General features: G+C 66.3%; 2 protein-coding genes across 23 annotated transcripts in view; both read right to left on the bottom strand.

Annotated features, from left to right (window-relative positions):
- Positions 1-79: 79 nt before the first annotated feature.
- On the bottom strand, positions 80-6,979 carry MAPK11 (mitogen-activated protein kinase 11). Of its 5 annotated transcripts, none has more exons than XM_063723157.1 (12): positions 6,631-6,850; positions 4,252-4,381; positions 4,004-4,062; positions 3,807-3,918; positions 3,690-3,719; positions 3,560-3,607; positions 3,367-3,481; positions 2,973-3,044; positions 2,659-2,738; positions 2,107-2,143; positions 1,683-1,856; positions 80-1,388 (listed from the first exon to the last, which is right to left on the bottom strand). In XM_063723157.1, exons 1-12 carry the CDS (start codon positions 6,744-6,746, stop codon positions 1,309-1,311), a joined length of 1,053 nt encoding a protein of 350 aa, XP_063579227.1. In that variant the 5' UTR covers positions 6,747-6,850; the 3' UTR covers positions 80-1,308. The 5 variants fall into 5 exon arrangements, with proteins under 5 accessions (XP_063579227.1, XP_024095644.1, XP_063579228.1 ...); XM_024239876.3 differs by having other exon boundaries at positions 2,107-2,185; XM_063723158.1 differs by lacking the exon at positions 3,690-3,719 and having other exon boundaries at positions 6,631-6,820.
- Positions 6,980-10,991: 4,012 nt separating this feature from the next.
- PLXNB2 (plexin B2) overlaps positions 10,992-24,374 on the bottom strand; it is a 33,429-nt gene continuing 20,046 nt past the window's right edge. For 14 of the 18 annotated variants that reach the window (XM_024239602.3, XM_024239597.3, XM_024239599.3 and 11 more), the window contains 31 exons: positions 24,187-24,313; positions 23,631-23,784; positions 22,542-22,656; positions 22,359-22,467; positions 22,169-22,270; positions 21,152-21,244; positions 20,723-20,804; positions 20,425-20,582; positions 20,195-20,343; positions 19,930-20,038; positions 19,652-19,788; positions 19,313-19,483; positions 18,731-18,860; positions 18,402-18,629; positions 18,114-18,290; positions 17,908-18,047; positions 17,638-17,738; positions 17,293-17,522; positions 17,038-17,219; positions 16,565-16,631; positions 16,190-16,336; positions 15,427-15,583; positions 15,168-15,268; positions 15,007-15,091; positions 14,700-14,854; positions 14,422-14,582; positions 14,158-14,305; positions 13,419-13,483; positions 13,206-13,281; positions 11,908-11,982; positions 10,992-11,827 (listed from right to left, as the gene is read on the bottom strand). In XM_024239602.3, coding sequence (XP_024095370.1) covers positions 11,723-11,827; positions 11,908-11,982; positions 13,206-13,281; positions 13,419-13,483; positions 14,158-14,305; positions 14,422-14,582; positions 14,700-14,854; positions 15,007-15,091; positions 15,168-15,268; positions 15,427-15,583; positions 16,190-16,336; positions 16,565-16,631; positions 17,038-17,219; positions 17,293-17,522; positions 17,638-17,738; positions 17,908-18,047; positions 18,114-18,290; positions 18,402-18,629; positions 18,731-18,860; positions 19,313-19,483; positions 19,652-19,788; positions 19,930-20,038; positions 20,195-20,343; positions 20,425-20,582; positions 20,723-20,804; positions 21,152-21,244; positions 22,169-22,270; positions 22,359-22,467; positions 22,542-22,656; positions 23,631-23,784; positions 24,187-24,313 — 4,036 coding nt within the window. In that variant the 3' untranslated portion in view covers positions 10,992-11,722. 18 annotated transcript variants of the gene reach the window in all.

The following is a 24,374-nucleotide window of genomic DNA, read 5'->3' on the forward strand; positions in this document are numbered from 1 at the left end:
CCCAGACACTCCCCCCACGCCCAGCAGCAGGGATGGTGGGGGCAGCAGGGCCTGGAGTAGCCTTTGGATACAAGCCAAGTGAGAGAGAACCCCCTTTATTGTGCACCCCTGGTGCAGGCACTTGACACCCAGGCTTCCCTGGGCCCCTCGAGGCAAGAGGTCACCCCCTTTCCAGGGCAGAGCCACACCCCCAACTCAGCTCTGGGCAGGGTCCCGTCTCCAAGGTTACTGGATCAGCTCCATCCTGGGACAAGGAGAGGACTGACCCACAGACCAGAGCACCTCAGATCTCCGGCTGCAGGGCCACAACGGTGGACAGAGGTAGAGAGCGGGCCAGGGTGCGGGGCAGAAGTGTCCGAGTCCAAGTCCACATCAAGGTGTGCTGCCTGCCTTAGCGTCCTCAAGGTCAAACCACCCACCCACCCCCAGCCTCAGGAACCTGCTGTGGGTCCCATATCCAAGGAGAAAGCCCCTGCCTATGCTCATGTGGTTGCCCTTTGGCCCACTGGAGCCGCCAGTCTGAAACACCCTTCAAGGCATCAGGAACTGAGGAGAGGGAAGGCAACAGCACGCCCACCCCAGCTCCAGCTTCTTGCCAGACATGGCTGCTGGCCCTTGGGCGCCCACAGATTCACATGCACATCACATGTGCCCTAACATATGAACACGGGGAGTACACACTCATCCACACGTGCCCACACACACCCACGGGTGAACACAAGACTCCAGGCAGCTTTTCTCATTTGACACCTGGTGGTTGTCCCTGCCCAGCCTGGTGGCACACTGGCTCTGCCTCTCCTCTTAGACCTGTGGGTCTCAGCAGTGACCAGGACAGCCCCCTACCTCCAGGCTGGGCAGCTGTAACCACTGAGACCTCTCCCTTTGAGTCTCCCGGGGTCCCGGCCCCAGCGCGCCCTCCAGAAAGCCCTGGGACAGAAGAGATCCCAAGGCTGACACTCCCCAGTGGGTCGGCCTGGGACAGACAGGGGAACTCCGCAGGGGAACCCCTTTGGCATCTAGGACCCCACAGTCAGGTCCCAGTGGAGAGTGCAGTAGCCAGAAGAGGGCAGGAGAACCAAGGTAGGCCCAGGGACACTTGTGCCCAGACTCCTACACATGGCAAGCACATGTACACACATGTTTGTGCATGCATACATGCGTGTAGATTTTCCTGAAGGCGAGGGGTCCTAGGCCAGGAGTCTGTGACCATAGGAGTGTGGGAGGTGCCTCTCGAGGAAACCAGGCCAGCTGTGGAAGGGTGCAGGCCCAAGCCCCGCCACAGGCTCTCAGGGGCTGCTGGGCAGCACCTCACTGCTCAATCTCCAGGTTGCCAGGTGGCTTCGGTGGCTCTGGGGGCTTGAAGCTGAGGACTTCCTGGTAGGTGAGCTCTAGAAGGTGAAGGGAAGGGGTGAGCTTGTGCCTCCCACAGCCCGGCCCCCCACCTGCTTGTCTGGCACCTGCCACCCAGCCCAGGCCCACCACCCTGTGACAGCAGCCTCAGCACAGAGTCTGGGAGCCAGAGCCTGCCCTGTGCCACTCCCCTGCCCCGCCCCCAGCCTGTGCTGGACACCTGAACACCCTTCCACACCTGACCAGTCTGGAGAGGAACTGGGCATTTCCTGCCTCTGGGGAAATGGAGCCCGCAGCCCCCTGGACCCACCCCCAGCCACTGCCATGCCTACCCTTCCACTCCTCCAGCGTGCGCTCCTTGGCCTCAACGCTCTCATCATAGGGCTCGGCCTCTGGCTCATCCTCAGGGTCATGGTACTGGCTGAAGTAGGCGTGGGCCAGTGCCTCAGCCGCACTGACCCTCTGGTCACTGTCCAGCACCAGCATCCTTCCAAGGAGGTCTATGGCTGCAGGGGAGCCAGTGGCGGGGAGGGGGGTCAGCTCTGCATCCAGGGCCAGATATGGAGCCCAGTCTAGCCCCAGGGCAGTCCTCACCCAGGATACGGAGCCCAGTCTAGCCCCAGGGCAGTCCTCACCCAGGATACGGAGCCCAGTCTAGCCCCAGGGCAGTCCTCACCCAGGATACGGAGCCCAGTCTAGCCCAGGGCAGTCCTCACCCAGGATATGGAGCCCAGTCTAGCCCAGGGCAGTCCTCACCCAGGGGGTTGGCTCCACGGAAGATGCTGCTCAGGTCCTTCTGGGGCATGGGGGGCAGGGACTGGATATATGTCCGGGCCTGGGGGCACACGAGAACACCTGGGGAGGCTGCTGACTCTCTGCCTCCCTGGCCCCAAACTGGGGCTTCTCTAGGCAAGCCCCCAGATTCATTCACTCCAACAGGCCAGGATAAGGGCACAGGCAGACCAGTGACCCCCTCCATATAGAATCTGGTGGCTGTAGCTCCTCAGTTGGCCCCTAATGCCTGCAGGAGCTGGGTCCAAGTACACTCCCTCCACCCAGCCCACCCCCACTGCCCTGGCCAGGCACTGCTTGCTGGGGTCATGGCTTTGCACTCACTGTCCCTGGTGTCAGGAACGTCTTCCCCCTTCTCCTGTTTCCCCTGCGGGGATTGAGCACCTGCTCTAGGCTCTATCCCACCACATCCCATGTTCCCCATATGGTCCCCGCATTTCCACACCACCCTCTCCCCCAGAGAGCCTGGGGGCTCGGCCAGGAGAGGGAGCTGCCGGCTGGCGGGCACCAACTCACGTGTTCTGAGGAGATCTTTGCCAGAACCTCAGGGCTGGGTGTGCCCACCACTTCCATGATGCGCTTCAGCTGGTCAATGTCTGTGTCACTCAGGAAACACCCACGGGCCAGCCACAGACCTCTCCTGGGCCCCCAGACCCAAAACTTTGGGGCGCTGCCCAGAGCCCGCTCTCCTATAGGTGAGGATGGCCAGCCCAAAGTAGCATGGCATGGGGGGCAGAGGAGGCAAGACCCGCCAGAAGGGGCCAGCGCTGGTCCCTACCCTACAGGAGGGGCCCTGTTTGACCCTGCTCCCCAACCTGGGCCAAGGATACAGTCGCTTCCCGGGAAGAGGGCCTTGCCCTGGAGCAGTTCAGCCATGATGCAGCCCACGGACCAGATATCCACTGTGCGAGGGCGAGGGGGCCTCCATCAGTGTGCCCACCCCAAGTCCCTCCTCCAGGAGACCCACAGTCACATCCAGACCCCAAGACGGGCAGACCCCCTCCTCTGCCATACCCAACCCCCCTAGGCAGGGGGAGGCCCATAGCTGCATGGCCAGAGGAGGCCAGCACCCATCATGCTCCAGCGGCCTCTGAAGGGTTACTTTTGAATGTGGGTCCCACATTCTTGGGGACCTTGCCTGCTCCCCAAGACCTGGCATGCAGAGCCAGTCGAGGGCCAGACGAGGCCCTCGGCCTTTGTCCCCCCCAGGCCTTCCCCCTGCACCTGTCTGGTTGTAATGCATCCAGTTGAGCATGATCTCAGGTGCCCGGTACCAGCGCGTGGCCACATAGCCGGTCATCTCCTCATCTGCCTGGCGCGCCAGCCCGAAGTCCAGGATCTGGGGCGACCAGGAGGTGTTCTCAAGCTCCGCACGGGCTCCGCCGCCGCCCTGCCCACCCCTGCCCGCGGGCCTCACCCTGAGCTCACAGTCCTCGTTCACAGCCACGTTGCTGGGCTTCAGGTCCTGCAGGTCACGCGGAGCGTGAGCACAGGAGGCTGGGACGGAGCCCTGCTGGACCCCACCCTCACCCTGCGGCCGCACCTACCCGGTGGATGATCCCGGCCGAGTGGATGTACTGCGGGAGGGGGATCGTGGTGAGCGCCGGGCCCGGCCCGCCCGCCCCCCCGCCGCGAGGGGACCCGCGAAACCCAGGGCGCCCCACCTTCAGCCCGCGCAGCAGCTGGTAAACCAGGAATTGAACGTGCTCGTCGCTCAGCGCCTGGCACTTGACGATGTTGTTCAGGTCGGCGCCCATCAGGGTGGTCACCAAGTACCTGGGGCGGGGTCAGGGCGTCAGGACAGGGCCCCACCGCCCTCCGCGAACGCGCTCCCCGCTGCCTCGCCCGCCCCGCCGCTCACACTTCGCTGAAGTCCTCGATGGACGTGGCCGGCGTGAAGACGTCCAGAAGCCCGATGACCTGGGTGGCGGGGGGCGTCAGGGCCGGGCGGCGAACCCCCGGCTGTCGTTCAGCCCCCCCGGGCCACGCCCCCAGCGCCAGGCCGCGCCCCCCCATGGCCCCGCCCCGTCGCCAGGGCCGCCCACCTATTGGCTGCGTCGCGGCCCCGCCCCCGCACGCGCCCTCCCCCACGGCCCGCCCCCGGCTCACGTTCTCGTGCTTCAGGTGCTTGAGCAGCCGCAGCTCTCGGTACGTTCTGCGCGCGTGGATCAGCGACTGGAAGGGGCGCGACAGCTTCTTCACCGCCACCTTCTGGCGCAGCCGCGCGTCGTAGGCCGAACTGGAAGGCGGGCGAGTGAGGCGGTGCCGGGAGGGGTCCGAGGGCGGACGCACGCGCGCACACGCGCTCCCGGCCGCACGCGCGTGGACCCGGGCGGCGCCCCTCTCGCCGCTTCTCCGTGGGGATGGAGCCGTGGGGCTTTTCTGCCCCGGCCCCGCCGCCCCAGCTCGGCCTCCCCCCCTCGGGCCTACCCCCTCCGCGCTTGCTGGGAAGTAGCCCCTGGGGCTGGACCATCATGCGTGTGTTCACCCCGCAAGGTCCTCGGCCTTCTCTGTCCCCTGGCCCCACTGATTCTCACGGTCAACCAGGGGCCCCCATTCAAAGCAAGTCTGGGAGAGGCCCCCCCATCCAGCGTGGAAAAACACAGCAGGAAAACAGTCACTGGCATTCACCTGCAGCAGACGGGCCTCCCTCTGCCCCATAGACCCCATGGGCCCAGGAGGCTCACAGAGGCGGATTCTAGAGCCACCTCAAAGCCCCTGGACCCCCAGTGCCTCCAAATGTTCAAAATACGGAGGAAAAGTTGGTCAGAGGTGTTTATTGCATCATTATTTGGAACAAAACCTGTACAGAAGGTGATGTACAGCTGAGGGCGTCAGCTGGACCCACAGAACAGCCCTTCGCCCGGCCTCACTTCCCAGAGGTCCAGACCCTCTACCCTGCACCAGCTTCCTGAGCCCACCCTCCCTTTGCAGGTGACCCTCATCCCACCCTCCCATGTCCCACTGCCCTCAGCCCTGCTAAAGGCAAGGCCTTTGCACAGCCTGTTCCCTCTGGCTGATACTTGCTTCTTCTCTCCCTCCCACTTCTGTCTCTTGGGATCCTGTCTCAGAGCAAGTGGAGGCTGAGGCCACCCCCCCATGCCCACACAAGGGGAGCAGGGGCGGCTCCCGCTGGGTCTGGGATGTTCATAGGCGCAGGTCGAGGTGCCTGGGGCAGCCATGCTCCCAGCCTATGACCAGGGAAAGGTGCTCCTGAGGTGGTGAGGGGAGTGGCCCTGCACGTGGGGCAGCAAGTTTTCAATTGCATCTGTGTGGTCAGGTGACGGGGAATTGGCACCCGGCCCGCAGCCTTGGCAGTGGAACTGAGAAAATGGGCCAGAGGTGCAAGGGGGGAGACCAGGCCTCACTCAGAGAACCGGACACCTCTCAGCAACTCCCAGATGGGGAGTCCAGCCAGGACCCACCCTAGTCCCCTATGGCCACTCCCACGCTGTCCCAGACCCTCTTCCTGCCCTTCAGGTCTCAAAGAGGAAGACAGATCTGTGCTGGCATGATGGCTAGCATGACCCACCTGCAGCTTCTGATGGAAGGCTAGGGACCACGCCAGAAGACAGCCTGCCCTGGGACCCCCGGCCCCTGATGCTGGCTCCTGAGCTCCGATTCTGGTAGGCCTAGAGGTCCCACTTCCAACCTGCAAGTGCCTGGGGCAATGCTCTGCCCTGGCTGCCTCTGCCTTCGAGCCCCACCAGGACCCCCCAGTGGGCAGCAGCTAAGAGGCATTCGCCATGGTGAGGACTCAGCTGCACCTCTCAAAGCCTGTACCCATGATCAGCCTCCCAGTCAACATGGAGGCTGAAACTTAGGACTCCCGGTAACTACCTCACCCTAAGCCCCTCCAGCCCTGGCTACCCGGGTCTAACGGAGGCCTTGGCCCAGTCGACCCCCCTCCCCCACCCAGACTCTCTCGTCTTCCTGGGCCCCAGGCCAGGTCCTCTGGCCCCAGGGCCTAAGTGGGGTTTGTGGTCTGAGAGGGAGTCTGAGGCCATCCCAGGGGGAGAGATCTTGGCTTCCGGGAGCAGGGCTTCCCTTTTCAGACAATAGCCCCCACCCCGGCCGGGGGAGGGTCATCCGCTAGACCCCGGGGGGCTGCCTGACCCGACTCAGTGAATCTCAGGTGGGTGCTCAGACATTTAGGGGCCCGGACATCAGGGTGGCTCGGGGCTCGGTCGCGTGAGACCCACCCTCACGCCAGCTGTGACCCCCAAGGCCTCAGGCCTGGTGGGGAGAGGTCCGAATCGGGCGAGGCTGGAGGACCCCCCTCCCTCCCGGTAACGGCGTCTGCTTGGAAAGTTTCTTTACGCCGCCACCCGCCCCCCCCACCATTCATTCCTCAGATCCGCTTGGCGCCCGGGGGCGGAGGCAGGGCGAGGCCCCTCCCCACGCCGAGAACCTCGCGCGGGCGAGGAGGGGACGCGCTCTCCGGCCCGGCCTGGCCCCCACCCAGCACCCCTTCTGCCCCGCCCCTACCAGACGGAGCCGTAGGCGCCGGAGCCCACCGGGCGCAGCCCCTGCAGCCGCTGCGGCACCTCCCACACGGTCTTGTTCAGCTCTTGCCGGTAGAAGCCGGCGCGAGGGCCCGACATGTCCGGAGCAGCCGCCGCTCCGCCCGGGCCCAGCCCCGCGCCCCGCGCCCGCGCCCGAGCCGAGCCCGAGCCGAGCGGAGCGGAGGGCGGCGGAGGCGGCGGCGGCGGCGGCGGCGGCGGGCGGGGCGGGGCTCCGGGGCGGGGCCGGGAGGCCCGGGTGGATTTCCCGGGCTGGGTGGCCGGGGCGTGGGGGGGTTCCCGGAGACAAATGCGCTGCTTCCTGCGCCTCGGAGGCGGCGGCAGAGCGGAAACCAGCCCTCCCCTTCCCGGGGGGGCGCCGAGGGCGGACACCTCCCTCCGGCTCTCACCTCCTGGGGGCCGCGCGCGCTTCTCCAGACTTGCGCCCGCGTCTGGGCTCGGCCCGGGCTTCCCCACCCCTGCGGCGCCGTCCCCAACGAGGGAAAACCGTCAAAAGCGAAGAAGCCAGGGGTGAACCATGGGAAGTATTTTTCAAGACAGAAATATAAATAGCACCTCCTAAAGACTCGGCACTGGATAGGAAAATAAGCCGAAAGGCGTTGGGACAGGGCCGGCCTGGCTTTCTTGCGCAGGACCTGCAGGCCTTGGTCCGCGGCGCGCCCCGGGAACCTTCCAGGCCTCCTGCCCCTGCTCGCCCTGACCTCCCCTCTGGGAGAGGCGCGACCGCTGGACTGTCAGGACCAGGGACAGCGGCGTCACCCCGGGGCCTTCCTACCCACAAGCAGCGGCCCCAAACGGATCCTTTTTGCTGCCCAGAACCTTTCCTCCTCCATAGCGGCCACCTCTTCTAGGAAGCCCACCCTGACTATCCCAGGTCCGAGGAGCCGCCTTTGGGTGCAGGGTCCTTGCAGTCAGCCCCACGGGCGGCCAGGCGCGAGGGGCTGCCTTGGCGGGGACGGAGGCAGCGCCCCACTCGGCGTCTCTGCCGCGCTCGGGGCCGCACAGCTACTTTTATTCCCACTTGAAAGTGATCGGGGCTCGGAGGAGCATTGCCCCCTGGAACACCAGCCACCGACCTCCGCCCTGGTAGAGCGGTGGGTGGGAGGCTTCGCGGCTGGGCGACCCCCTCCAGCGAAGTGAGAAATCAGGATTCCAGTGGCCCAGACAACTCCTTTTTTAAAACATTAAAATCCCAGTTTTAATGTCAAATCTGATTTTTATATATCGGCAACCAAATTAAAACAGCCAGCACGGTGCTGGCCAACGGACCCATGCGGACCGCGGCGAAGGAACGGGTCTCAGTCCCAGCCGCTCCGGCCCCTTTTGCATGACCAAGCCCTGTGCCTCAGTTTCCTCACTGGAAGCCGGCATCCGGCTTGGGGCCTGGCGCGGGCCCGGGGATGGCCCCTCTCCTCGCTGGGGCTGGGTTGGGGCGAGGACACGGGCAGCCTCCCCGAGGGCCCCCGCCCCGGAGCGCCTTTCACTGGGCCCGGCCAAGGCGGGCCGAGGTTTTGTGCAGAGTTAATGGAGCTTCAGCTAAAAGAGGAGGAGGCGGGAGCGCAGCCCCGGGGCTGTGGGAACCGCGGCCGCGGCCGCCGGGGGAGGGGAGCGGCCTTTGTCTGCGCCGCGGCCGGGCGGGGCGGGAGTCGGGTTCCCATGGCGACCGGCCCCGCCCCTGCGCCTCCCGGTGGACTGGGCGGCTCCGTTCTCGCCCCTAGGGTGGGGGACATGGAGGTGGGGAGGTGTCAGGCTTCCCCCAGGCGTCCGCGCGCCATTCTCGCGGCCTCGCTGCAGGCCCGGGCCGCTCAGCGGGTCAGGTGGGCGTGTGTGTCCGGGCCGCTCAGCAGGTCAGGCGGGCATGTGGGGGGGTGGGGGGCGGGGGAAACAGGACCCTCTCATCACCGAGCTGACCTGCCCCGGGAACCCCCTGCCTGCCCAGGCATTAGAGGCCCCGCCCATGTGCCTACTGGGGACAGTGTGGGGTCGTGGCACTGCAAGGGAGTGACCACTGAGGAGTTTCGGGTGGCGTGAGGGCCTGGAGGCCACCTTCCAGGAGAGGCACCGTCAGAGCTCGGCGGGGGCAAGGGAGGCCCCCTGGAGGGAGCCGCCGGTGGGGGACAGTCCCAGGCCCAGAGGGGAAGCGGCAGGGGAGCCTGGAAGGGCCAGTGGCAGGGCAGGAGTGAGAGGCCCTGGGCCAGAGGCGCCTGCTACCCAGCTGATTCACTGTGGCCCCTGAATACAGCAGGCCACCCCTTCTCCGTGCTCATCCCCCCACCCCACCTCCGCTGGTCCTGGCCACCCCTCCTCACTGGAGCTGTCACTGTGACAGCTCCTCTCTGGTCCTGCTGGTCCCTCCCAGCTGGCCTCTTCCTGCAGTCAATGAACTTCCTAAAAGGCAAATCTGGCCTTGTTCACCGGGAGACCAGGCGACAGTGGCTGGGAAGCTAATTTAGCAGAGGACTTGTCCTGCCTGTAAGAAGCAAGCAGCGTGTAGCCTTGGGCTGTTAAGCTACCCGCCACCTCTCCTCCCACCACTCTGGGAGGAAAATGGGACTTGGAAAGCACCAGGAAGGACAGGCCACCCCTCGTCTGTCACCAGCTGACCACTCCAGCCCACCCGCATGCACCCGAGCAGCTATGCCCGGTTTCTACCCGGTGCCGGCCCCCACCCGGATGCTGGACTGCTGGGCCTGCGGCCTCTCCCCAGCCCCAAGTTTCATGTGTGTGGGGTCTCACTGACCCTTCCCGTCTTTTCTGAGTGCCCAGTGGGACAGCGAATAGGTGGCCTGCAGGGGTCTAGCATGGAAGCCAGGCCTCCAGGTTCCCAGCTCCCTACCTGAGACCTCCGGCTCAGCACTTCAGACTGCAGTCCACCCCCTTGCTCTGATCTTCTGACCAGCCATGTCTCTGGGTAAGGGGGGAACCCAGTGTCATTTCAGGGGTCCCTGGAGCAGGGGATGTCAGTTGGCCTTGTACCCCTTTCTCCTGTGGGGGAGAGATGGCCACCCGTTTTTCATCGTGGCTTGAATGGAGCTAGCTGCCCCAGTTTCCAAAGGGGACTCGATCAATGGAGGCCTTGCCTATCAAGAGACCCCGGCCATGACGTGCCCCAGTGGGGGAGACAGGCTGGGGCTGCCTGAGAATGGATCCTCATGAGTGGGTTAGCAGTCCAGACCAGCAGAACCTCAGGATGTGTGCCTGGATCCAGCCACATCTGAAGCTGGGCCTTCACTTGGTGTCTGGAGCACCGAATGCCCTTTGCCTGGGCTGTCTGTATTCTTGGCACACAGGGGAGGCTCCGAGCCCTGCCGGTCCTAGTTGCTGCTGTTCCTAGCGCTCAGGACAGTGCATGCGTGGTGTGCGGCGGGCATTTGGTAAGAATGTGTTGCATGAAAGAAGCCACCAGATGGCACCAGAAGCAGTCCCACCTCCCAGCCCCCCCCACCTCCCACCTCCCAGCCCCCCACCTCGCCCAGCACCCCTCCCAGCCCCCCCACCTCCCCCAGCACCCCTCCCAGCCCCCTCCACCTCCCCCCAGCACCCCTCCCAGCCCCCTCCACCTCCCCCCAGCACCCCTCCCAGCCCCCCCACCTCCCCCCAGCACCCCTCCACCTCCCCCAGCACCCCTCCCAGCCCCCTCTACCCCTCCAGCACCCCTCTCAGCCCCCACACCTCCCAGCCCCCTCCACCTCCCCTAGCACCCCTCCCAGCCCCCTCCACCTCCCCCCCAGCACCCCTCCCAGCCCCCTCCACCTCCCCCCAGCACTCCTCCCAGCCCCCCACCTCCCCCCAGCACCCCTCCCAGCCCTCTCCACCTCCTAGCCCCACCTCCCCCCAGCATCCCTCCCAGCCCCCCCACCTCCCCCAGCACCCCTCCCAGCCCCCCCACCTCCCCCAGCACCCCTCCCAGCCCCCCCACCTCCCCCAGCACCCCTCCCAGCCCCCTCCACCTCCCCCAGCATCCCTCCCAGCCCCCTCCACCTCCCCCCAGCACCCCTCCCAGCCCCCTCCACCTCCCCCCAGCACCCCTCCCAGCCCCCCACCTCCCCCCAGCACCCCTCCCAGCCCCCTCCACCTCCCCCCAGCACCCCTCCCAGCCCCCCACCTCCCCCCAGCACCCCTCCCAGCCCCCTCCACCTCCTCCAGCATCCCTCCCAGCCCCCTCCACCTCCCCCAGCAGCCCTCGCAGCCCCCTCCACCTCCCCGAAGCTCTCATGCCAGCCCCCTCCAACTCCCCACAGCTCCCCTACCAGCAGGACCCACAGAGCCCAGGGAAAGGGTGGTGGACAGGGGCACTGCAGCCCCAGGAGGAACTCAGCCAACCCGCAGAGTGAAAAAGACGGCTGTATTTGATTTACAATGAACAAGATTTACAAAAAGGGGTGGGGTGGTCTTGGTGGAACTGCTCCCAGTGGCCCCGGACTGGGTGGGGCTCTAGGGCAGCCTGTCTGACAGACCAGGACCCCAGGATGTCTGGGCCCCGACGCAGGACTTGACCTACGTCTCACTTGACCTTTGACGTGGGGCCCAGCAGCCGTGAGTCCACCCAGAGTGCCGGCACCCTTGGGGAGGCCGGTGAGGTCAGGAAGGCATCGTACCGCTTTTTCTCCTCCTCCCATCTCGAGGTGGACAGACAGACATAGGATCTGGGAACTTGCCCTGGGGGCCGCAGGCCCTCAGATCCCCCAGGGGCCCAACCTATGGCATGGAGGCGGCTGCTGGTGCGTGGGCGGAGGCGGAGGCCAGCTGCCCCCAGCGTGGCAGCGTAAGGCACATTTTCAAATCACTCAAGACTGGACAGTGAACACCCGATGCTGGTTCTGCCGCCAGAGGGAGCTGGGGCTGGGGCTGGTGCTGGTACAGCGCCCGGGCGGTATTGCTCAGAGGAAGATGCTACAGTCTAGACGCTGGGTGGGTTCCCGTTGCACCCACTCCAGCTTGGGGCGCGTTCTCCAGGGGAGGGTGGGGGCCTCAGCCACAGCCACTCGGCCTCCTCCCCCGAGGGGCTCTCAGGTACCTCGGGTACCTATGCCCCAAGGCAGCACTGGAGGTGTAGGTCAGAGGTCAGTGACCTTGTTCTCCAGTGCAGCCGCAATCTGCTGCAGGCGGAAGGCCAGCTGCATCTTCTGGGCGGCAGGGTCCTCCTCCAAGGCATTGATGATCTGAGGGAGGGTCCCATCAGAGCATATCGGGGGATCGCCCAGCACCCCACCCGCCCCCGCCCCTGGGGTCCTGACCCTACCTCGTCATAGTACTTCTGCGTGTATTGGTAGAGCTGGTGTAGTGCCACGAGAGTGTTCAAGGAGTCCGTGTGTGCCTGGGGGGTGACGGGACAATCAGGGTGGAAAAGGCTGTGGGAGTCCCAGGGCTGGCAGGAGTAGTATGAGATGCCCAGGACGAGGCCTCCCCAGGGCAGCAGCTAGGGCCTTGGGCACAGCCGGCACTTGGGGCCCCCCACATGGCGCAGCCTCGGACAGACACCCACGCAGGCAGATTTGTGCACATGAAACCATCTCAGTGTCTCCCTGTGTGATGTACGGCTGTGGATGGACCCACAGGGACAGGCACTGTGAGCAGGGCCGTGGGTGGAGGCGCAGGGAGGGGGCGCTGTGGGCACGGCCGTGGGTGGAGCCGCAGGGAGGGGGCGCTGTGGGCACGGCCGTGGGTGGTGCTGCAGGGAGGGGGCGCTGTGGGCACGGCCGTGGATGGACCCACAGGGACAGGCACTGTGAGCAGGGCCGTGGGTGGAGCCACAGGGAGGGGGCGCTGTGGGCACGGCCGTGGGTGGTGCTGCAGGGAGGGGGCGCTGTGGGCATGGCCGTGGGTGGTGCTGCAGGGAGGGGGCGCTGTGGGCACGGCCGTGGATGGACCCGCAGGGAGGGGGCGCTGTGGGCACGGCCGTGGATGGACCCGCAGGGAGGGGGCGCTGTGGGCACGGCCGTGGATGGACCCACAGGGACAGGCACTGTGAGCAGGGCCGTGGGTGGAGCCGCAGGGAGGGGGCGCTGTGGGCATGGCCGTGGGTGGTGCTGCAGGGAGGGGGCGCTGTGGGCACGGCCGTGGGTGGAGCCGCAGGGAGGGGGCGCTGTGGGCACGGCCGTGGGTGGAGCCGCAGGGAGGGGGCGCTGTGGGCACGGCCGTGGGTGGTGCTGCAGGGAGGGGGCGCTGTGGGCACGGCCGTGGGTGGTGCTGCAGGGAGGGGGCGCTGTGGGCACGGCCGTGGGTGGTGCTGCAGGGAGGGGGCGCTGTGGGCACGGCCGTGGGTGGTGCTGCAGGGAGGGGGCGCTGTGGGCACGGCCGTGGGTGGAGCCGCAGGGAGGGGGCGCTGTGGGCAGGGCCTGGCTCGAAGCAGCTCACACTCCCCACACACAGCTGTGCCTCACTTCACATGGCCGAGCCCACCTCGAGGTCCCGCCCCACCCTCTCTTCCCCTCAGCGCCGCATTACCCCTGCCCCGAGGCTCAGGGCCAGGCTCAGCATGGGGTAGTGGGAGCGGGGAGCAGAGGAGGGCCGTGCGTGCGTCCCTGGTGGCCTCCTTACCCGGGAAATCTCTGCCAGGTGTGTGTTCATGTCCTGGTCGCTGACCTGCACCATCTGCCGGATCCCCTTGTAGTAACTGCAGGGGTGGGAGCATCACACAGTGTGGGCAGCAGGGGGCACAGAGGGGGTGGTGGGGAAACCAAGGCCTGAACCTCCCCGCAGGGGGTCGAGGGTGGGCATGGGGGCCTGGCCTGGAGGACGGGCAGCACTTACTCCTCCACCATCTTCTTGTAGGTGGAGATCTCCTTGGCGTACAGCAGCTTGTTGCTGGGAGAATCCTGTTGGGGACAAAACCCAGGGACGCCTGTCCAAGGGGGCCAGGCTGGGGCTGCTCAGAGTACCCCTGGGTGGCTTCCCCTGCCCCTAACTCCTGACACTTTCATCAAGAAAACTATGGGCCGGGCGCAGTGGCTTATGCCTGTAATCGTAACACTTTGGGAGGCTGAGGCGGGCAGATCACCTGAGGTCAGGGGTTCGAGACCAGCCTGCCCAACATGGTGAAACCCCACCTCTACTAAAAATACAAAAACTAGCCGTGCATTGTGGCACATGCCTGTAGTCCCAGCTACTCAGGAGGCAGCGGCAGGAGAATCGCTTGAACCTAGGAGGCGGAGGTTGCAGTGAGCCGAGATCGCGCCACTGCACTCCAGCCTGGGCAACAAAGCGAGGCTCCATCTCAAAAAAAAAAAAAAAAAAACTACTTATTTTGTGATCTGTAGTAAAATTCAGTTTCTCTGCTTGTGTGCTGTGGTGAGAGATCTCGGGAGGAGAGAAGGCAAGGGGTCTCGGAATCTCCCAGGCTCTGCCGGGCCCCTGTGCCCCCAGCCTCGGCCACCCACCACCCGCTACATCAAGGGCTCCAGCCCAAGATGTGCAAATCCACACTCCAGACAAGGTCCCAACTCACAAGATGCCTTCTGGGGACAGACCCAGGCCTCCCTGCCCCACTCACTCGGCTCAGCTTATGCTCCGTGCGTGTGCAGGCGTCCATGAAGGTCTGCGCGATGACTGACAGCGAGGCGTCCACCACCTCGTGGACATGCACGTCAAAGATGAAGTGGGGGTTCTTGAGGATGTTCACCCAGAACCGGAGCGGTAAGCTGAGGCAGAGCAGCGGGGAATGAGAGTCGGGGCTGGGCCGCGGGGTGGGTGCGGAGCCCCTCAAAAGCGAGAGGCGGAGCCGGGGCTGGGCCGCGGGGTGGGTGCGGAGCCTCACCTGTTCGTCTTCCAGATGTGGATGGTGTCCTCATCCTGGATGTTGTGCTTCTCTGCCTGCTCGTCCAGGAAGTCGAAGAAGTACTTGACTGCGGGTGGCACCACGTGCCCAGGCGCCAGCACGCTCTGGAAGAAGTTGTCCACAAACTGCTGCAGTGTGCCCTGTCGAGGGGAGGGTCTCAGCATGGCGCCGTGGGCGCGGCTCCTGGGGGGGAGCGTCTCAGCATGGCACCGTGGTCACAGCTCCTGGTGCCGGCCCACACACCCACAGGGGCCCACCTTGACCGAAAGCAGCCGCGTCAGGTAGATCTCGGTGATGGCCTTCGTCCGCTCCTTCTCTTTCACGCTACCTCTCTTGGACTTGCCCTCGTCCACCTCGTCGGTCGGCCGCACCAGGTGCCACACCCGGTTCTCCTCCTCCAGGAGGGCATGCCCTGTGGGGAGTGGGCGCTGAGGGACCCCTACCCAGGTCTGGGGCCTGGGTCCCACAGGGAGCGGTGGTGGCAGGGTGCATGTGTCCAGGGCGGACATGGTCCATGCCGACCACCAGGGGCTGGAAGGAAACGGGCAACAGGGAGGGACTCACGCTCCCCAGGAAGGTCCTGCTGGCTGTCCTCCGGCTGCTGGGAGACCCCCACCTTGGACAGGATGAGGGTGGCTCCATCCCGGACCTGGGGAACACGGCAGTGAGGGTGGACTGTGCCCCCAGGGTGCCCGGTTCTCGCCCGCCCCGGCCCACACGCTCACATTGTAGTGCATAAGGGTGTTGACGCGCTTCCACCGGCCCTCCCGCTGTGACGTCAGGTCCAGGTCCGACAGGATCTGCGCTGTGGAGCCCGGACGCCACTCTGTGGGAAGAGACAGCCCAGCTTGGGCCCCGGCCACCCAGGTTCCTCCCACCGCCCAACACTCCCACATGAGAAAGCTGGCCAGGCAGGATACTGCCCCAGGACACAGGCCAGGCACATGGGCGCCTGTGTGCAGACGGGCAGGGGCCGGCACTCACCCAGGACCACGCTGTCTGGCCTGGGCCAGCAGGAGCAGGGCTGCCCACGGTACACCTGGTCAATGATCTTCTCCTTGACCTGGGAGATGGTGTCACAGTTGAGGACCTTCACTGGGATGGCATCCACTCCCTCGTCCTGCACGATCACGCTCACCGTCTGCGGGATGAAGCCCGATGGGAGGCCCTGCTCTTACCTGCACCACGCAGGAGCCACTCTCTGCCCTGCCAGCTTTGCCCACCACAGCGGCACCCTCGGGCAGCAGGCCCCCGCCAGCCGGGCTCCGAGCCCCCGAGGCTTCCGAGGTGACCACACTCTACCCTTCCCCTGCCTGCTCTGGGTCAGCAGGACAGAAAGACGGGGACGGCTCAGAACCGCTCACTCAGGCTGTCATGCAAGCTCACGGAAGCACATGTACAGACACGGAATACACACATCTCACGCGTGCATAGGCTCCTGCCACGCCCACCGGTCACGCGTGCACAGAACCCTGGACACACCTGGCGTGCCAGGCGCTCGTATGGCCTCCAGGAGGTGGGGGCGCCCGGAAAGAGCTGATGCGGGGCCCGCACACTTAGAACCTCCAGAGCCCACAGCCACCAGCACCCAGGCCCCTCCCTGAGGCTGTTAGAGCAGGCTGTAACTCGAATCCACAGATGAGGTGGATGGCCTCTGGCCTGTGGGTCCCATCTGTGGCCAGGGGATGCCCAAGCTCCTTAGCCCAGATCCGAGGTGCGCATGGCGGCCCCCACCCCAGGAGCTCACCAGGGGTGCGTACTCCACATCGTCCCCCAGCAGCCCCGTGTCGTTGAGAGTGTATTTGGCCTTCTTCTGCACCGCATCCACCGGGCCCTTTTCCACCTGGTGTTTGATGGCCTTGAAGAGCTTGTACAGGGGCTCCCCGGCACTGTCCTGGAGTAACACGGAGGGGAGGCTGGGAGGTCAGGGGACTTGGGGCCCGGAAGGGGCCCCCGGAGCCCTGGCCAGAGGCATGGACGGGGCTGACCATGTCAGGGGCAGGAAGCAAACCTGTCCAGGCAGGGCCTACCTCAAGGTGCCGTACAGATAGGGGAACGCCGGAGGGGATGGCAGCAGTCTGCCTCGTCCCTCAACCCCCAGCCAGGCTGGGGTGGAACCCACCTTGAGGTACTGGTACAGGCAGATGGACATCCAGTTGGACAGCATCCTCTCCACCACAGTCTCAGACCTGGGGGTGCAGGGAGGCCTTGTACCGAGAGACCCCATAGTATTCCTGAGGCCCAACTGACTCCTCCAAGCACCCAGCCACCCTTGCGCCAGCCTCGCCCCTGTCCAGGCCTGTGTGTGGCCTGCAGCGAGGACTGCCTGGTGGCAGCTCCAGCCCTGGTGGGAAGTCTGCCACCTTCCTCGTGTTCTGCAGAGGGCTGACGCTGTGACCAGCTGAAACCGCTGGACAGGAAGGGCTAGAGTCCGGCTTTGAGTTTGCTGCCAGGGACACCACCCCTAGACTGCCCCCCACCACCAGTGCTGGCTGGCACCTGCCGGCTCCTGGGGGCCCAACAGGCCTCTGTGCCACCCGTCACCAGCCCCAGAGCCCCTGCGGCCGCCCTGCCCGTGGCCCCGCCCATGTGCACCTGCGCAGCATCAGCTTGGGGTTCTTGGCCACCACATACTGCTCCAGGAGCTCCAGGAAGAGCGTGCGCATGATGTCCGTGTAGTACTCCAGTTTCCCGTGCAGTGCCACCGTCAGCAGGGACGCAAAGTAGACCTTGGCGCGGGCCGAGAACTCCCGCTGGTTCTCCAGGGTGTGGATGAACTGCAGGGGCCGGTGGTAAGAGCCTGCTCGGCGCCGCCTGTGTGCCCTCCCGCCCCCCCAACGCCCGGCTCACATTGATGAGGAAGGACTTGCTGTTCAGCAGGTTGGAGAACTGGTAGAGGGCCTGCTCCACCACTGGCCGCCGCGGCTCGGGGATGTCCAGCTTGCCGGTGATCATCACGTCCTTGTCACCGTCCTTGGAGGGCAGGAAGAAGACGCGGTCGGTGTAGGTCTTGTAGTCCAGCACCGGGATGCCAGCCTCGTGCACGTCATTGGTCTGGTCCTCCATCTCGATCATCAGGTCTAGGGGGAGGCTGGCGTGAGACGTCCCTGGCCACCTGGGGCACTGGCCCCCACGCCACACACAGCATTCCCGCCCCAGGAGGCGCCCGAGCACCAGCCCCCAAGCGGTCCCTACCTGTGAATTCCTTCTTGCAGCGGTCCCGCACGCTCTCCTCCAGGCCCTCCAGCTGGGACTTGATCTTCTCATACTCTCGTTCGGCCTGCTGGCTCTTCCTCCTGCAGGGCACAGGGGGGCTCCTAGGTCCTGCCGGGCCGGCTGCTCAGCTGCCCGGATGAGGAGGTGGATCTACACGCCTGCCTGTGCAGGGCAGCGGGTGAGGCCAGAGGGGCCGAGGCGGGAGGGCCGAGGGCTCGGGGTGCGGGCACAGCCGTGGGGCGGGCTCACCAGTAGCAGTAGACAGACACCGCGATGACGACCACCATGGGTACAATGACCAGCGGCAAGATGAGGCTGAGCGGCACGTCGCTCACCCGTGTGTCGTACTCCACGCGGCCCAGCACCCACTCGCGAGAGCCGAACTTCACCTGTGTGGGGGGCCGGGTTCAGCGCGGTCCCGTGGGGGCACCCCCCGCCCGCCCCCGCTCACGCACAATGAACTCGGGCAGGTTGTGTGTGGTGTCTCGTTTCTGCCGCCGCTTGGGCGGGGGCTGCACCTCCGGGGGCTCACAGTACAGGTCGGTCTCCGTCAGCGTCTTCATGGTGCAGCGCTCGGCACCCACGAAGGCCTCGGCCTCCTGCAGCGTCATCGCCTTGTTCAGATTGGTGCCCTGGGGAGGGGGAAGCGGTCGGGGTGAGCAAGAGGGAACCAGGGGCAGGTGGACCAGCTCTCAGCCCAGACCCGAGCAGGACCCGGACCCCCGGGGCTGCACCGTCCTCACCCGGGCGTGGATGAGCTTGTTGACCTGCTTCTTGACGCCTCCTGTGAAGTTCTCAAAGGTGGGGTCAGGCACGTACTCGAAGGCCCCGGCCTCCGTCCTGAGCAGGGCACGGTGCCCGTCCATCTCGATCAGCACCGTGAGGTTATAGGCCTCTGGCTCCTCGGGCACAGCCGGGGACAGGAAGACGACCTTGGTGTCGTTGTGGAACACGTAGTCTGTACCCACCACCTGTAGGCAAGTCCCAGCCGTCAGCCGCCGGGCGCAGACCCCGCCCTTCTGGGCACTATCCCATTGGCTGGTGCCAGAGCTGAGCCCACGCCAGGACTGACCGTCATGGGCTGCGGGGATTCAGCCTCCCGCGGCGGCTGCCAGGACTGCAGGGGCTCCGCGATGACCACCATGGCAAACCTCTGGATCAGGCTGAAGCCCTGACCCGTGACGTTGATGCTGCGGCCACCACTGGGGAGGGCAGTGCCTTGGTGGGCTCGGCTGGCAGGGGTGGTCCCTGCAGGCTCCGCCCTCCCGTCCCTGCCCACCCTGGCTCTGACCACACGGGGCTTCTAGGTGCGTGTGTGGGTCTGGGTGGGCAAAGGGGCAACACGGTGGGCCGTGCTGAGCACGAGACTGTGCCACAAGTGGGCGGGGGGGCACGCGGGGCCTGGCGAGCACGGAGCCTCTGGTGTGCCCGTCTGGGTTTCTAGGAGGAAGTGGATCTGGGGTACAGTGGGGTTTTCCGGAGGCCTCCTCCCTCCGCACAGACCAGCCCCACCACATTCCTTTCAGTGCAGTCAGCCAAGGGCACTGAGGAGGCAGCTGGGTGTGGGGAACGGAGAGCGGCGGGGGGCGGGCAGGGCACTGAGGAGGCAGCTGGGTGTGGGGAGCAGAGGGGCGCGGGGGGGCACCAGCCTTACCTGGCAAAGCTTCGTAGCGGCTCGAAGGCTCGTAGTACGGGGTTTTCGCGGTAGGTGAAGAAGATGCCGGGGCTGGGCACGGGGGACCCCCCGTAGGAGACCTCCAGGAGCATCTGGCCCCGTGTTGCCTGGGGGCCAGTGACACACTGGAGCTGCGCCCCAAACTTCGTCCTGGGGGAGGGAGGGTGCTGGTCTGCATCAACCCCTCCCCTGGGACCAGCCCCAGCCCGACCAGGCTGGCCCCGCCATCCCCTCAGGGCCACTCAGGTCTCAGTAAGTGCCCCCCTCCATACCCAGGGCCAGGGCCAACCAGACTCAGCAGCTGGCGGTGACACCCACACTTTACACGGGACGCCGTTGAGGGTCACCCGCGCGTCCTCCTGGGAGCCCGTGTCCAGGTGGGTGCCGTGGATGGTCAGTGTGGTGCCGCCCGCCTGCGGTCCCTGCTGCGGCTCCACACTGAGAGGCTGGGGCTGCTGAAAGAGCCGCATGGGCACTTGGGTGAGGATGGGGCACAGGACGCTCTCGGTCCTGGGCTGGATGGTAACTGTCGTGGGGAGGCGGCGGGCAGAGCCCCTCTTCCCGGGTTCGGCAGGTCCCCAAGGCCAGGTGCTTACTTGGAAGGTGAACTGGACGTTGGGAGGCGAACGGCCCAGTTTCCCGAAGACGTCCACCTCGACACCCCCAGTGAAGGGCGCCTCCGCAGCCTCGATCACACACACGATCCTGGCGGGTGACAGGCAGGGTGGCCCAGGCACTCCCGGACCCACCCCATACCCTGACATCCTCGCCCCCTCAGCCTGTCCACCCACCCAGTCACCCGGAACCCCAGCGTGGGTACTGACCCAGCTGACAGGGCCCAGGCCAGGGCTGTCCACTCACCGGGTGGACACGGAGTAACGTTCCGGTTGAAAGGAGCAGTTCCGGCCGGCCACAGAGATCCTCTGGATGTCCCCTGCTCGGACGCCCAAATTGGACCCCAGGATGGTGATGCGGATGCCCCCACCCAGGGGGCCCGTCTCAGGCTGGATCTGAAACCACAGAGCTGGGTGAGCAGGGAGGGGCTACGCCAGGGACGTGGGAGGGTGTAGGCCAGGCTTCGAGGGGCTCACCCTGGTGATGACGGGCGGCGGGCACTCGGAGGTGGTGTTGCACAGGGCCTCATACACGCACCTGCTCTGGCCCCCACACCACGCACACCTGTAGTCGGGGTTAGCGGCCCGGCACAGGCTGCAGTCGCTGCGGCCAAAGGAGCAGCTGTAGAGGGTCACTGCGGGGAGAGCTGCTGTCAGTGGTCACCCCGTGCCTGCCCGCCCCCGACCTGCTCCCCACTGCGCCCACCCGTCCCCCCACCCACTGCCTTGTGCGCACCCGTCCCCTGCCCGCCCCCACTGCGCCCGTAGCTCCCACCGTGGAGCTTGCTGTCGATATTCTTGCCGTAAGACTTGACGTAGAGGTGCAGGGGCAGCGTCTCGTTGGCATCATGGGACAGCTGGGGGACACGCAGGGGCACACTGCACTTCCTGCCCCCACAGAGGGGCACGGGGCGGGGGTCACGAGGGCAACCTCCCTGTGGCCACCGAGTCCCTTCCCAGCCAAAGGCAGCAGGGGAGGCCTTCAGGTGTCGGAAGTTCGGGAACCCCATGTACGCTGCTCTGTCCCCAGGGAGGCAGAGGGCAGAGGGGGCTTCCCCAGCAGCACAGGGCATGGCGAGCCCCTGGCTGGGCTCTGGTCCCTGGGGTCTCGCTGCTGCCCCTCCCCTCACAGTCCTGGAGGTGACCCCACTCCGCCCGGGGCCCTGGGGTCCAGCAGCCGAGCCGGCCTGCCCCGGAGCCGTACCTTTGGGGTCCGAAAGACGAAGGTCCCAGATTCCTGCATGCTCACTGGCTCCATGAACTTGAGCAAGTCACTGCCCACGTGCAGGGAGAAACCCTGCAGACCGTGCCGTCAGGACCCCAGACAGGCGGCTTTGGCACCCTGGCCCTCCTCCCAGAACTCCCGCAGCCCCTCCTCAGTGCCTACAGTGTGGGAGCCCTCTCCTCACCCCACACGTGCCTGCCCCTCACACTCTCCCATGCCAGCTGACCCCTCGGCCACTCCTGAGCCCAAACACCTGTGTCTGCAGAAGCCTCTGAACGTCCTGTGTGGGTTTCCCCTGGCCACCTCCAGCACTCATCCACACCTGACAGCATCACCCGGCATCGTGGCCCCCACAGCTCCGTCCTCAGGAGGTGGCACTGGACCCTCAACCTCCACACGCCTGCCTCCTCCACTGCCTCTGTTCAGGCCCATCCAAAGGCCCCCGAGTGCTGCCTCCTGGCCTCTGTCCCCGATATATCCTGTGTCCTCTACTTCATGTGGGGGCCCCGAGTCGGGGGGCACGGATGGAGCTCAGGCTCCCTACACACCCATCAGCACTGGCCGGCGCCCCCTCCCTCTGCACCTTAGCCTGCCTGTCGTCGGCCGGCACCCCCTCCCTCTGCACCTTAGCCTGCCTGTCGCCAGCCAGCACCCCCTCCCTCTGCACCTTAGCCTGCCTGTCGTCGGCCGGCGCCCCCTCCCTCTACACCTTAGCCTGCCTGTCGCCAGCCAGCACCCCCTCCCTCTGCACCTGCCTGTCGTCGGCCGGCGCCTCCTCCCTCTGCACCTTAGCCTGCCTGTCGCCGGCCAGCACCCCCTCCCTCTGCACCTTAGCCTGCCTGTCATCAGCCGGCGCCCCCTCCCCCTGCACCTTAGCCTGCCTGTTGTCGGCCGGCGCCCCCTCCCTCTGCACCTTAGCCTGCCTGTTGTCGGCCGGCGCCCCCTCCCTCTGCACCTTAGCCTGCCTGTCACCAGCCGGCACCCCTCCCTCCGCACCTTCACAGTGTCCAGGTTCTTGCCCTGGAAGGTCACGTCTGTCTCGTGGTTCATGGGGATCACCAGGGGGCTGGGTCCCAGGAACTGGGGACAGCTGTCCTCCTGGGAGAGCAAGGCTGGTCAGGTGCTGCCTGGGCACAGCGGAGCAGCCATGCCCTGAACAGTCCCCTGAGGCCCCGAGGCCCCTCACCATGTGGGCACGGACGATGCCGTCCTCAGGGTTGGGCGAGGCCTCCCGGCACTCATGGTAGCGCAGGTCCCACTGGCAGGTCCAGCGGTTGCTCACGCAGGAGATGCACCTGTGTCCAGAGGGGATCGTGAGCAGGGCTGGGGTGGGCGGGCGGGGCGGGGTTGACGGGCACGAGACACTCACGGCAGGTTCTCCTCCAGGCTCATGGCCTGGCGGCAGTCGTAGAAGGGGTACTGGTAGGACGTGAGAAAGATGTTGCCTCGTCTAAGGAGGAGCTGGATGGTCACGGCCACGTGGTCTGCAGACAGCAGAGGGGGAGGCGTCAAGGTGGCAGCCGCAGGGCCAAGGGCCAGGCTGGGCCTCCCCTGGGGCTGACTCCTGGGGCCGAGGTGGAGACCCCTGGTCTTCGGGGGACCCTGCCAGGATGCCCCGCACTCATGTTGGGCGGGGCCTGCCACCTGCTATCAGATCTCAGGTGGGGCTGCCAGGACGCCCGTTCACACTGGGCTGGACCTGCCACCTGCTATCAGATCTCGGTTCGGGTGTCGGGCGCAGCCCTGGGCTTGCCTTTCTCCCCTGGGCCCAGGTTGCTTTCATACCCTTTGTTCCCGAAGGTACTGAGGGCAGCGGCTCCTTGGAGTCTGGGTGGGACCTGCCAGGTCCCTGCCTACGTCACCGCGTGGCCCCACTGCCCCCAAAACTCAGGGGACATGGGCGGGACACCTGCCCTGGCCCACACGTGAGGCCCTGCAGCCTCTGGGAATGGCCCTGCTCTCTGAGGCTGGACATGGCAGAAAGGGGTGAGGGGCATCTGCCGAGACGATGGGGCCTGGCGCCTGGCACCCAGCTGCCGCTCTGGACATGATGAGGGAGCAGGCTGAAGACAAGTCACCTTTGCTACAGGCCTGGGAGGCATGGCTGCGGACAGCCCTGGGGCCCTGCAGTCTCTGGAATGGCCCCCACTGTCTCAGGCTGGACAGGGCACCCGGATGCTGCTCCGGACGTGATGAGGGAGCAGGCTGAAGACAAGTCACCTTTGCTACGGGCCTGGGGGGCGTGGCTGCGGACAGCCCAGGAGGCCAGAACCTCCCCAACAGGTACAGCAACCTCACCACAGGCTTCATTCAGGCTGAGCCCCCGGAGCGGCCGCGGAGTGTGCCTGTGCCCAGCCTGCACCCAGCCTGCACCCAGGGGCCAGCAAAGGCGAAAGCCCATGTGCACAGGGCCCCGTGTGAGAGAAGGGCCACCCGGGGGCTCAGGAAGGGGCCTCACCCTGGCCTGGTGGCGTGACGGGGATGCTGCTCGGGGAGTTGCAGATGACGGCCTCGCCCTCCACGCGGGCGGGGTGTGGCGGCGACTCCCCAAAAAGGCACAGCAACTCGTCCTCCTCACTCAGGGCAGGGAGGGGGCTGACGGTCAGCTGCACCTGAGGGAGGGGCCGTGCCGCTCACACCGGGAACCCCGAGTCCTGTCAGCCCGCCTGCCCGTGACCCGATCTCCCCGCGTGTGTGGGCGCACGTCCCAGAGGAGCCTCCAGAACCTGACTCCGCGTCTTCCAACACAGGCCTCTCTGTGGTCACCCCAGCAATTCCTGGGACAGGGCCTGGGTCCACCCCGGATATGGACAATCCCCACCCCCACCCGCCCAGGTCACAGGGGTCCAGGGGGCCAATGGAAGGCGGGCTCCATCTCTAAGGCTCAGTGCCCAGAGCCCAGGCGGGGGAGATATGGGGCCCTCCCCTGCCTGTCCCAACAGCTCCCAGCCTGGGGGAGCCCCCACCTGGCCCGGCCTGGGCCCCAGGACCCCCACCCCAGCCCCACCACGCACCTCCCCCTGGGCCCGCCGGCTCATGTTCTGTGGCTGGGCACTGGTGATGGCCACGCAGGACTTGCTTCGGCTCCACAGCCAGTGGCTGGCCTCCTCCGCCCGCAGACACTCGGCCTTCCGGGTGCATCTGCAGGCGCAGGGGGCGGCCTCAGCCCAGGGTGGAGTCTTGTTCTCCCAGGACAGTGTGG

The sequence above is a fragment of the Pongo abelii genome, chromosome 23, assembly GCF_028885655.2.
Source record: "Pongo abelii isolate AG06213 chromosome 23, NHGRI_mPonAbe1-v2.0_pri, whole genome shotgun sequence".
In the NCBI taxonomy this organism is placed as follows: Eukaryota; Metazoa; Chordata; class Mammalia; order Primates; family Hominidae; genus Pongo; species Pongo abelii.

Excerpts from the sequence above, each read along its gene's own strand:
- MAPK11 (XM_024239876.3), bottom strand. The coding sequence starts at position 6,746 with ATGTCGGGCCCTCGCGCCGGCTTCTACCGGCAAGAGCTGAACAAGACC. Across the intron at positions 3,608-3,689 it reads CGGCCGGGATCATCCACCGG|GACCTGAAGCCCAGCAACGT; the intron begins GTAGGTGCGGCC and ends CGTGACCTGCAG. Across the intron at positions 3,482-3,559 it reads ACGAGGACTGTGAGCTCAGG|ATCCTGGACTTCGGGCTGGC; the intron begins GTGAGGCCCGCG and ends TGGTCGCCCCAG.